General features: G+C 35.8%; 1 protein-coding gene across 2 annotated transcripts; it reads left to right on the top strand.

Annotated features, from left to right (window-relative positions):
* The first annotated feature begins 8503 nt into the window (after window positions 1-8503).
* Window positions 8504-12364, top strand: hapln2 (hyaluronan and proteoglycan link protein 2). Of its 2 annotated transcripts, none has more exons than XM_055047285.1 (6): window positions 8504-8742; window positions 8907-9012; window positions 9668-10033; window positions 10239-10355; window positions 10447-10629; window positions 11153-12364. In XM_055047285.1, exons 2-6 carry the CDS (start codon window positions 8910-8912, stop codon window positions 11428-11430), a joined length of 1047 nt encoding a protein of 348 aa, XP_054903260.1. In that variant the 5' UTR covers window positions 8504-8742; window positions 8907-8909; the 3' UTR covers window positions 11431-12364. The 2 variants fall into 2 exon arrangements, with proteins under 2 accessions (XP_054903260.1, XP_054903259.1); XM_055047284.1 differs by having other exon boundaries at window positions 8888-9012.
* Window positions 12365-13407: the final 1043 nt, after the last annotated feature.

The following is a 13407-nucleotide window of genomic DNA, read 5'->3' as shown; positions in this document are numbered from 1 at the left end:
GAGCATTTCTCTCCCTACTTCAGCAAAAAGGGAAGTTTGTAGAAGGAAAGAAACTGAAGTAGAAAGAATGTTATAGAGAATGAAGATGGGGTGGGGTACACCCTGGACAGGTCGGCCATTTTGCTTCCATTCAAACTGTCACTGTCACTACAATCAACACACCCAAATCTCAGATTTTCTTCTCATGCTTTTTGTTCAAACTTGCAAAACATGATCTAAAAACTTAAGGACTGCCATTACATAATCTCTCACTGGGTTGTAGTATGCAATTTGGGATGCTCTATGTTTGTTTAGATACAAAGTTCATCATCTTTATTTGTAATTAGCTTTATTGTAGCACATTCCTTAATGAATTAGTATGAATGTGTCCTTTACCCCCTGAAGGAAATATCCTTTTGTCTTCAGTGAGTATCAGTGCATGCTTTGGAAAATCATCCCTAATTCTCTGTAATTCTGTCACTTTACTGGGAAAAACAGATTGAAGTCACAACAGCACAGACCATTTACCGTGCAGGTCACTTTGTAGCACGGTGTGGGCGGACACTTTGATCAGCATACACAAAGGCAAACCAATGACACTCACATTTATTTTAGCAGCTCAGCATCTACTGGCAAAGTAGGGTTGGTCTGAGATATACTTTCATTATGTCTCCTCTTTCCTTTCCTTCTGTTTAAAGTAACCTAAGTTATGTCACTCACGCCTCTACCTGCTTTTTTCTTTTAAATCACAGAGACTGAGACAGACTTGTTATGATTTTGAGGAATTTAAACGATCACTCTATGACGATCACATGATTTAAAGAAATGTGATGAATTTATCTGGAACAAAATGTCCCTGATTGCTTGACTTTCTGTCAAGAAGTCAGTTTCTCAGCTAACCGACAGCCTGATGGGCTGTTGGTTAGCTGAATGTAGTGAATATGTTAATATTTTGTTTGAGTATTTACAACTAGAACATTAGCCAGTTCTTTTGAGTCTCAAATTAAACTTTAAACCATTTGAAATCTTCAAAATGAGTCAACTTACATCCTGCTTCACTGTGTATTAAACCAACATCGATATCCTAACCTGTACATGCAAATCCTTTTAATTTAGTACTAATGCTCCCTCTTAGGGGAGAGTTGAGTTGGTTTCCAGTTGCCCTTTCCTTTCAGTCTATGTATGAAAGGAAAGGGCATAGTTAATTCTATATTTATACGCTAAACTCCAGTCCATGCAGGAGTGATCATGTCACTACATGAAACTATCCACCTGTTTAACTTTGGAAGAAACCTTAACATGCCTCATCTTGACTTTTCTGCTCATGTTTCATCTATGGCAGTTATAGTAATGGTTTACACCTGCATCAACAATATTCAAGCATGAAATCACCCTCCCTCTGCCTTAATGGCTCATAATGAAACCTGTGAATCTTGAACAGACGTGCATAAAATCTACCAGCCACCAATTACAATCTATAAATAATCAATTCTGCAAATTAATTTAAAAATGGTGATATTCTCTTCAGTTACATCAAATCAGCATATCATTTAATTTAGACAAAACAAATTCATGTTTTACTATAGATGTAAAGTCAGGTTGTGAAATGTTTTTCTTCCAAAGAAAAAAAATAAAAAAATACATTAAAAAAAATTCTATACATCTGCATTATATATTTTGGTAAGAAGAGAGCTTCCTCATTTGGTGCAATAATATAAATATAAAATCCAGGTATTTTAAGGGCGAATACCTTATTTTTATTATCTATATTGGAGCGTTCAAGTCTCAAAACAATGCTGAAGTTGAGAAGGTCTTACTTTTTTGGGTCGTAATCTGTAGCACATGCAGGGTGATTCTGCATGTAAAGTGTTTCTTTGCTGTAATTTCTCTCATACATAAAACACAATCTAAGCAATCTTCTGAATCTATAATTGACGGTCACAGGTGTTGGAGGATTTTTTCTTTCAAAAGTCAAACATGCTAAACGTTCCTGTCATTCCAGAACCAACTCACATGAAGGAACTCGTGATCAACACCTGATGTCTCTTGTGAGTCTCGTGTTAGTAGAAATGCAGGATGTCCTTTCATTGTTGCATTCAAGATAGATGATAATTGCTCATTCCTGTAATGTTTTGGATTTCCTGATAATGTCTTAATACTCTGCTCTTTGAGTGATAAGTTAATGTTCATGTCTTCCAGATGATGGTAATGATTCTTTTAATGTTCAGGTAAAATTGCTGACATCAGAAAACAGTTTAAAGATTTGTGTTCTCTTATGAAGCCTCTGACAGTCATTAAATGGTTTTGATTTTTCTATAAATCCAGCTAGAAAAGCAATGTATTAACCATGTAATACCTCAAATGTTCAGACAATACATTGAAAACACTTTGAACTTCCACTAAAGCAGAAATAAATACTCATATCTTGTTTCTAACTCAAAACAAGAGGATAATCCACAGCTTAACCACCTTCACAGTTTACTTTTTTACTGGATTAACTCACCATCAAATTCAAATGATCTGAAACAATGTCCGTTTGATTATGGGATACATGATTCCGGGAGGAGGATGTTAGAGTTAGCAGAGTAACTTAAAATGTAATGATAGATGGATTTTACTTATATAAAATCTAGAATAACTGAAGAATTACAGGCATGCTGCGTATAACTTTTCCACCAGCTCCTTAAGGTACAGTTTACTCAAAGCTATATATATTCAGCTTTTCCCAAATAAATTGTCTTTAGTCTCATTTCTGCAACTCAAGACCTCTAAACTTTGCAAAAGTGCAATTCTGCTGCAGCACATAAAGTTGAGAAAATTTTTTTAAAGTAAATGTTGCTATTGCACATTTATCTAACAGGTTTAGAACTTAATGTAGAAATGTATGTCTGATATGTTGTCTGATTCTAGTAATCAAATAATGTATTAACAATAAAAATGTAAGTGTCATCGTTTGTGATAGTTGACAATTTAAATTAAATTAAAAGAAGCTGCTACTATAAATTATTGTTGTATAAAAAGGGCATGAAAGACAAGAAACTCGTCTCTCTTTGGCGCATGAAGACATGTTGGTTGTGAGCCACACGTTTCAAAAAGCTCCAAGTGTGGATTCCATGGATAGTTTAACTCTAGTTAGTGTTTCTTGTCGCTCCATCAGTGCAGCTGGCTGGCTCCAGGGCCCCTGTGATAACACAATCACAACCTGCTAATCAGAAGCAGGACGACATCTATAGTAACAACACCGGGGCCACAAGAAATGCGGCACCAGATAAGAAGATACATAGGCAAGACAAAACCTGTATGTTATGCAACAGTGTAATAGAAAAACATAAGGAGGATGTTGCACAAGTTGCACAAGTTCTTAAAAAGGGAGTCAGAAATGACACCAACACATGCATAGAGAAAACATTTAACTGCTGTCCTAGTGCATTTCCTGACATCAGTTAAGCAGAAAAAACATTCTACGGGAATGGGAATAATGTCGCAAACACATCAAAATTGAAGCTTTACTCTGTGCTCTTTATTATGGATAATTATTTAACTTTATATTTGTCTACCTTCATTTTACCAAGCATGGTAAACATGGCAAAGCCAGGGCATCTTGCAAGAAAGAAATGAAAACTTATATAAGTTGTAAAAAGATACAAAAGTATTGTGTCCTTACAATTAAATTTTTAACCAATGTATCACATAAAAGCTATTAAAGTTCATGCTTGGAAAAACAGAGGAATCCTACTATTGCATTCATTCATGAAATGGGTATGAATGAATTTATTTATTTATTTTTGTGCAGATCAGACACAAAATGGGTAAAGAGAGACGGGGAGAAGACATGCAGTAAAGACTCTCGGGAATCACATCCCAAACTGCCTCATGTGGGGTAAACATTTTACCTCCACCCCACACTCTGCCCCACCCTGCTATATTTTGCATCTGGCTGCTGTTTGATGTCTTTATACCAGCAAAAGACAAAAAATGGATTTCATTTTGCTTATCGCTGCTCCGTTTATGATACTTAAATAAAGACTTGGTGGAACATACAAAGACAGTATTATCTTGAGAAACTGCTTAGATAAATTGTTTAAAAACTAATGCATAAAACCCAAAAGAAATGTAAAGAAGCATTGCAGAAGCACTGCAGGCCTAACGGCAAAACAGGAATGGGAACATAAAGATATCGTTCTCCCCAATCTGCACTTAGATCGCTATCAACCCGTGTGACTTTCATCCACGTGTTACACAACTGAGCCAGGAGCAAAGTGATTGGCTGAGGAACAACAGACACATTCGTAAATCACTCTCTGTAGAGGACAATAGGTCAAACGTCAGTTGTTTTTTTCAGGCTCTAATTTGTGCTTTAGTTTGCTCATAGATTTAAAGAATTTCTTTATATCCATAAATGTTATTGTACAGTACAGATTAGCTAACAAAGAACAGTGGCGAGCTCCTTAACACTTTCCAGGAAGGGATTCCTTGATGGGGTGTTTCACAACACCTGGCAAAGAAAGAAGACAAACCTGGGATGAGTCACATTTTATGTCTATACAATCATCAGTAAACTGTAACACATAAATGTAAAAAAAAAAAAAAAACACAGAGAGTCTTTGAAACTAATCTGACCTATAAAAAGTACACAAAATGACCACGATGAGTAACAGAAACAATCAAATATTTATTTGAGAACAATAATTAATTTTACTAATTAGTATTTTGAGTCCATTGCTTCTACTTAGCATCTCCCTCTTTATTTATTTAAAATATGCATACTCAGAATGTCCGCACAATAAGTCCTAAGAAATCATGGAATTGATGGGTGTAAACAGCTACCTGAGATAAATCATCTATAAGCCATCAGAAGAGATGCCGAGGACTTATTCAGACCTGAACAAGCGTTCTATTGGACTGTTTTGGAAAAATTAATGTCAGCAATTTTACAGAAGAGCTATGGATTCATAACATCAAATGACACAACTTTTTATGAACTGTCTTATCCTGTGAGAGCTCTGCTGCAAATGTGCAGCCATGGATACCTCATTTTACTTCCTGTTGTCTTCTTGGTCATTTTCCCCAGTGGTAACATCCTATTGATCAAATGACTTGTGAACTTAGTGGCAGCTACTTCTGGCTTCTGTTTTCCAAACAAAGCAGCAACATGCTCACTTAAGGATGTTGTATTGAGGCACAAACGTCTTAACTTTAAATGTTTTTTTAAACAATTTATTACTGCATTGAGCTAAATGTTTTAAACTGATGACAGCCATATTGTATTTTGAGGTCAGGGGTTGTGAAAAGATTTCTAGCTTTACCACCTAAAATTCTGGCTTCTGAAGGCAATTCTCAAATAATTCTGCAACTAGAAATGTTCATCTTCAGATTAAAAATGCAATAAAAACTGTCCAATGTCAAAAGATAATAGTGTAATTTCCAACAAGAAGGTGCTGAAGGACAATTTTCTTTGGGACTCTGCATTTTTGTATGATTATTAAATGCAAGGCACTTATGCAACAGTGATTTTATGTACAACAGTTGAAAACAATTTCTTTGTCTCAACTGATCACTAAAACTTTTCTAAATATAGACATAAATTTAAAAAACTAAATGTTATTTCAGTTACTGTGATATCTACTCTGGTGTTTAATCTGATCATCGATAAATTACATAAAAAATAAAAGAAACTTGTGTTTGAAAGAGTTCTAAAGTTCTTTGCTTGCTGAATAAGAAGGTCACCCTACACAAACTGTTAGAAAATGCTTGAATGAAAGGTAAATCTGTCTCTGCCCAAAACACCTTTGGGGAAATGCTCAGGACCATTTTTTGGAACGTTAAAAAGATTTTAGGGGTTTCATGTTTCAACAAGAGGAAATCAGGTCATTCAGAGTTGTCAAGACGTTCTTTCTTCAACTCATGTAGTGAGTTTATGACCCCACCACTTGTCACAGGGTTTTGTCAACACAGTCACGCACTGGTACAACACCTCTGAAGAAGCTGATACTACATCAGGGCTGAAGGCGGGCCAATCTGCTCTCATATCAGCATCAGGCATCTACTTGAAAATGGGACGTTCAGTCAGTCAGCGGTTGCAGTTCGGATGGATTGATGTATCACAGCACCTTTTATCTATTCCAGACAAAGTGGGGACACATGCAACAAAACTTTGAATTTGTAGCCATAATTGGAGCGTAAGAGAAGCATGATTCCAGTCTCACAGCCATTCTGATGAAGCACCAACATACACAGTGACTTTGAGAAAAACAACATAGTCATCAATCACACTGAAATGAAATGTCACAAAGTCAGAAGGAGCGTTTGCCTGCAGGCTGAAATACATCACTGATAACCATAAGCAGCTGCAGAGCTGACTGAAATGAAACCAACTGCACAAGTAATGGATTCAACAAAAATTCATACAGAAATCAGTCATTCTTTTCTTTTTATATAAAAATATATGTATTTCTAATCTAGCTTACATGTAAATTTTTAACTGGAAATTACATAAATTAATCAGAGACTTTAAAAATTGGCATAAAATGTAAGAAAAGTTACACTGGCTTTCTGTTCACTAGAAGGTGAACAGCAGAGGGCAATGTTTCTGCTGCCTGTCCATAAAAAAAACATATTTTAAACAAATAAGTTAGCAATACAGTCTTGAGAATTTATTAATAAACATCAAACCAGGAGCTCTATTGTCATTCTGCAGTCTAATAGTTTTAAACAACACAAGTATTGTACTACACCATATTTTCCCTTTATGTCAAACCCAATTTTTGACAGCGTGAAAATGACCAAGAAACAAAATCTGTTTGCTGTTTAATTTTTATCATCGAAAACTAAAACTGTGCAGTGCATCAGAGTGTAGAAAGATGGGGGTTTGAATTCATATTTATTAATCCTGTTTTTTTGTTTGCTTGTTTTTTAAATCTCCTGGTTGTGTTATGAACACTTTACTGTCTTTTATGTTATCTAATTACAGCTGCTCAGATCATAAAACAAAATTATCAATTAAATCCTGCAACTCCACACCAGTCATGCCATTCAGGATAATTAGGGTTAGTCCTCTGAGGAAAATTGTGATTGAAATGTAAAAGGTCGGATTTATCTCAGAGTACTTCTTGGAGCAGTTGGCCACTGTCACCAAGAGGTGTTTGTCTGAATACTAATTGGAGGACAAGAAAGAAACCCATTGATGATGAGGCACAATGGAGAAGCAACAGCAGCAAAAACAGAGGAATCCTATTATTGCATCTTTTTTTTTTTTTTTTTTTGCATGTTCACTGCCTGCTGCTCCTGCACTGAAAGGGTGATTCTCACAGTGGCGCCTTTGTGTCTGGAGGGAATAGAGGCAGCGGAAACCAGATCCGACACAGCATCTTCTCCAGCTATGCCTCAGACCAATGAGGACAAAAACAAACATGGCTAAATGCACATTGCAATTATGTTTTTCTTGGACATTTATTCTTCACTTTCTGCCTAGTTTCTTCTCTTCTGCTAAAGAATTAGCTATTGCACATATGAATGTCATGGTGTTACAGCACTGAGGATGTAAAATGTTCTTCTGTGTGATCTTAGTCAGTGCGATTTGTGTTGCAACACATACATCTGTATGAATCTGTCATAAAAGATGTCTTTCAGTATATGTGTTCTGTTTCACAGTCCTGACTTCCAGCATTTTGCCTTTTGCATGTTAAAACAAAACTGAAGGCCAGAGTAACTCAAGGAATTAAAAGAGTGGCTCATTTGACTTTTTTTCTTTTTTCCTTTTTTTCTCCCACATGTCCTATTCAGTGATATACCTTTACTTTCACAAGTGGAGCATTACAGCTTTTAGTGTTGACACTCTATTTAATATATATTTTAAAGGAAAATAAGTTTTATTAGAATATTATTACAGCAGTTGGATACAGAGACTAAAGCTAATCATCATCCCATGGGGAGAAAAAACAAAGCAACTTCAATTTGAAATTGTAGCAGATATGCAATAGCTATGTTTTTTCTGAAAGCCTAAACTATTGTTATCTTTACATTGGACAGTTTATGCAAGTTTCAATGAGTTAACACAAGAAATGAGTTAATACATCACCAATGATTTCATTGAAAGTATTGAAAACAGGAGTTATAGAGCATTTCTGCTCAAATTAGCTAACTCACTGAAAAGAAAGGCCGTGCTTTGCCTTTTACAATGTTTTGCTTTTCTATCAAACTGGCAACTCTCAAAACATTAACATTGTTTTGCTTTTATGCATTTGAATACTAAAATACTTATATCTCAAAAAGCTGGTTATGTGTAGTATATTTGCAGTTTCAAAAAAATTAAAAAATGGGAATCCAACCACTTTCCCTTCATGGACAAGTCAATTAAAAATGAAATTTTAGATTTAGTAGTTTTCATTTACTGCAATATTTCCACGGTTTGTCTAAGATTTAGGGCCTGTTTTCTCTTGCCACTTGACAACAAGACACAGAAAAAAGCTTGTGAATGTCAGACTGTCATTTGGTCATTAACATCTGGAGAAGAGAGGACAACAGTCCTGTTTACACATTGTTCATCAGAGAGAGGAAAGACGGGGACGGAAGTGAGAGTAAAGACAGATGAACATTCAGCATTTGGACTAAACAGACAGCGGAAATAAGGAATGGACTGAATGGAATAGGTTAAGGAAATTCCAAAATATTTTTTGATTTGGACACATTGCAGTCATCACTGTCATGTCGGACAGCACCGGGGGCTGACTGGGCAATTGGACACCAAATCAAGAATACAGATTTGTATAACTTTCTTTATAACTTAAAGAAAATTAGTTGATAGAATTGTTAAAAATAAGAAGTGCCTTAATTTTGTCAGTCTCAATTCAATGTTTTTTCAATCACTTCATTGACATTATGTGTAATTACATTTCAATCTATTTAACAGGTTTTCTTGTGCACTGCAGGAGATGAATGAAATGAAATCCATAAAAGGGAATTTTGCTGGGATTCTTGTAATAACATTAAGCTACTTTATCCAGTCTTCAGCGTCATATAACCCCCACAGAGCAGGTACAGATGTTAATTTATTTCATCACCATTCTTACTTCAGATTGTGTCTAACTATGCCAGATTCAATGCTGTGATGTAACAGAACGTCATAGATTATTAGTGATTCCACTAATATCAGATGTCTGAGTGTAACTGAGCTTTTAATATTTTCCAATGTCTTCTCTTGTGTAAAATGACGGCTTTTTTTTATTTGAATTGTGAATTGAACCTGCAAGACATTTATATCAACTGTTACTTTGGGTAAATCACATGACAAACATTTTAACAAATATAACTGAGGGAAAACACATTTTTAAGACTTATAGTCAGAGTTTCATTCATTTAGTGATTGTTTTCTTAAAATATTTGTCACAAAATTGCACAGCAGACAAAAATAAATTTTGCCTTACATAACATTGAGTACATAGAAAAAAATTTATATTGTGTAAAATTACAATAAAAGTTGTACAGAACTGAATTAACAGTTAAATGATAAAAAGAAATAACAAAATAACGTCTGAAGACAAGTTGCATCTTTGGCTATACAGCTAACAAAATTTGGTGTCTATCAATGATTATAGATCATGTCCTAAATGTTTTTCATTGGCTAAATAAATAAATAGTTTTTGAACCTAATTAATTGCCTATATTTAGGACTGTGTTATTTCCCCCTCAGAACCATCAACACCGAAGAAACTTCACTATCTCCTCGAGCCTCCTGTGCAGGTAGAGGTGGCCGGCCGAAGGGGAGATAATGTTACGCTGCCATGCATCCTCCGAATCAAACCAAACCACTACAAGATTAAATGGACAAAGCTGGACCCTGAGCATTTAGGGCAACAGAATATAATAATGATATCGAATGCAAATGCTTTTAAGCCATATGGGCCTGTTGGACAGCGGGCTTCTCTGCTGAGGGCTCACACCATGGACGCCTCCCTGCTGCTCAGCCATCTTGAGCTGGGAGATGATGGGAGGTATCAGTGTGAGCTGATAAATGGCATTGAGGATGAGAACATTGTGATCACTTTGAAGATTGAAGGTAACTAAACACTAATACCAGTATTTGTTGTTTTTGTTATAAGTTTTTCTTTCAGGCATATGACAATACAATTTTACCTTTGGTGCAATGTGATTCAAATTTCCTAACTTGAAATGCACTTTCTACCTGTATTGTACGAAAACCTGCATGGAGGGAGTGTTTTTTGTCAGGGCTCAGGAAACATAACATAACATTTTGTTTCTAGGTGTGGTTTTCCCATATCAAAGTAAGCATGGACGCTACAAATTCAACTTCCATGAAGCCAAGCTGGCTTGTGCTGAGCAAGATGGCATGCTAGCGTCCTACAACCAGCTTTACAGAGGTATTGCCATCATCCCAAAAAATTTCTTACCCTCATGAAAGAGGTATTTGTGCTGTCTGGTTTTGTCACAATAACCCACTTCTTCTGGCAGCTTGGACGGAGGGGTTGGACTGGTGCAATGCAGGTTGGATTCATGATGGAACAGTTCATTATCCAATCGTTCATCCGCGACCGGTCTGTGGAGGAAACTTGCCAGCAGGCATTCGCAGTTATGGGCCAAAAAATAAGAACCATGATCAGTTTGATGCTTTCTGCTTCACATCCCAGATACCTGGTGAGCAAACTTTTGCCCTAACCACCATAATATCTTCAAGGAAAGATAATCTAGCAGTTGATCTAATAATAATTGTGAAATAAAACAAATTCAGTGTTAATGTCCAAATTAACATTTGCATAATTTCTTGTAGCTGTGAGACAAACATGGTGGGTTTTGAAAGATTGGATATTACTTTAAATCTGAGCTTAAAAATAAAAAGTCAGATTCTGCAAGTTATTGGAAACCAATTAAATGATGGCTTGATTAGTGTGTTGTCAGTCGCAATAAGTTCATTTTGATAGGACTGTTAAAAAACAAACCTTTCCAAAGTCCTTTAGATTATTTTTAACTGAAAATGTATCCAATCCTATTTTTAGCTGAATGTTAAACAAGCAGCTAATAAATGAGGAGAAATTTTCACTAGTTTAAAACAATGAGCATGAAATAATGAAAGTTAAAATAAAAGCTTTAATATTCACTTTTTTTAAATTTTTGAGCAGAATTTAATCTGTGTTTTTTTGTCTGTTTTTTTTGGCAACAGGCTCTGTCTTCTATGTAACCGGATCTTTCTCCTATGATCAGGCAGTTTACGCCTGCAGACGTCAGGGATCAGAGTTGGCTTTGGTTGGCCAGCTTTATGCTGCCTGGCGTTTCCAGAAATATGACCAGTGCAATGGTGGCTGGCTGAAAGATGGCAGCGTACGCTTTCCCATCGTCAGCCCCAGAAAACGCTGTGGAGGCGTCCCAGAAGCAGGGGTCCGCACATTTGGATTCCCCAGCAAAACAAGTCACCTTTATGGAGCATATTGTTACAGATAACCCATGTCATAAAAGACAAAATCAGTGTAAGAAGAACTTGGCATCCAAGCTTGAAAATTGTGGCAACAATGGAGTTAACTTTAAATTTGACAGAAGCTGTTGAGATAAGTGGTGTAATAAGAAAAGTAGGAAACAAAACATTTAACAGTACAGATGAACAATCAACTCAGCTTTTAACAACTTCTTGACTGATGGGGAAACCAGCTGGCGATTCCATGTCATGTTTCTGTCTTGCTTCCTGTGAGGTTATTAAAGGCTGAATAAACTTACAGCAAACAACAACTGTTAATCAGTTAGCCTTAGAATTACTTCTAATTAAAGTCACAAGCTTTTTGGTGTTGGCAACAAAAAATATGTTTGAATTATTCCAATATTTAACAGAATTTTGTACAACTCTCTTGGTAAAAAAAAATTGGGTTATATTCAGGATGACATTCAGCATATTTCTCTGACCTGGTGTGAACCCTTGCATTAGTTATGAAAAGTTCATGCATTTGTGTGTGATTTTTTTTTTTATATGTAAAACGGCTCGACTTGATCCGGGTATCGTTCTGTGCAGCAAAGTTCTCAATCAAGACAAGATAAAGTCCACAGTATGACGCAAATGGCTGACTGGCATCATCTGGTGGTAACATTCTTCAATGTAATTGGATCAAACTATGTAACTGTCAAATTCACATTCATCCAGGTGCAAAGTGCAGGAGCTAAACTCTGATTTGACTAACATGTATTGGGAACTCTTCTAAATGCTGCAGATTAATTTCATGAACATTTATAGTAATGTGTTAAGCAGAAATTCACATTACTTTAGAGAAAAAATAAAAGTTTCACTTGCAAAACTAGTTGGTTACAAATTAGATTAAACACAGTTTTAATGTATCCTCCTCTGTTCTTTCTGCATTCCAATGTGACAGGTGTTGCCCTGAAGTAATGTCTGATTTGTGACATTTAAAGACTTCTTCATTATTCCATTCAACATGATCTTTATTATTGTTGTATTACAGCATTTCTCTAAAATGAAGAAAATAATTGTGTGAGCAATATTGATACAGAATATGTGCTTTTTCGAAATGAGGAAAAGTTGTTCGATTTTAGTCAGAACACTACAACCCTAGATAAATTGAACAGGAATTATATCACTGCAAGTGAATAAAGAACACAAAGGCTGATGGCTGAAAAAATCCCCCATATTAGTGAGATAAAAGGTTAAACAACACTATAAAGTCTGAAGGAAAACAACATTTAAAAAAGCACAAGCAACGTTGAAGTTTGCAAGATCAAACACGTGGGTCACAACTGTCTGCACTGTGTACTGTTGGTACTTTTATCTAAACAAAGATTGCATTACATTTTAAAAATCTGATTTATTGAATCATCTAACTTTGTCACTATGCCCATTATTCCCTGCAGCAGAAGAAAAGTTGTGTTGCCAGATCTGAAGTTTGTTCTAGCAGCCATAGTTTCCTTCAGGTGTGATAACCAGCATGAGTTTGACATTGTGAATTTATTCCGGACCAGATTTCTGGATCTGGTAACCATGTTAGCAAGTTCAAACACAAAGCAAACATTAGTCAGAATACAGTCTGTTATCCAGACATGGAGATAACTCCTACTGGCCTGATATGCATCAGTTCTTCAGAACCTCCCACCAGAATAAAACATGGTTGCGCTATTCAAAGCTCCAGCGTGAAAATAAACACACGCGTTCCATTCCTATGAGAAATAAAAAACATAAGGGGGGCCTACAGAAACCTATAGAGAGAATGCTAGAAGAGATGTGAGTCATTTATCATTTGGCCTGCTAAGAAACTCCATGCATTACACAAATTCTGGTAGTTCAGACTGTTTAGTTACACAGTACAAGTGACATTTCTGTGATATTGTTCAGCTAAAATGAGTTTTGACCACAGTCAACTGTTCAAAGGCTCTGTTCTATCAAAGTGCACTGATTCATTCAGCTTTTACATGAACTCAATG

This window comes from Poeciliopsis prolifica, unplaced genomic scaffold (assembly GCF_027474105.1).
Source record: "Poeciliopsis prolifica strain line A6 unplaced genomic scaffold, Auburn_PproV2 SCAFFOLD025, whole genome shotgun sequence".
NCBI lineage: Eukaryota > Metazoa > Chordata > Actinopteri > Cyprinodontiformes > Poeciliidae > Poeciliopsis > Poeciliopsis prolifica.
The sequence above is the reverse complement of the archived record's forward strand: the minus strand, read 5'-3'. Positions and strand labels throughout refer to the sequence as shown.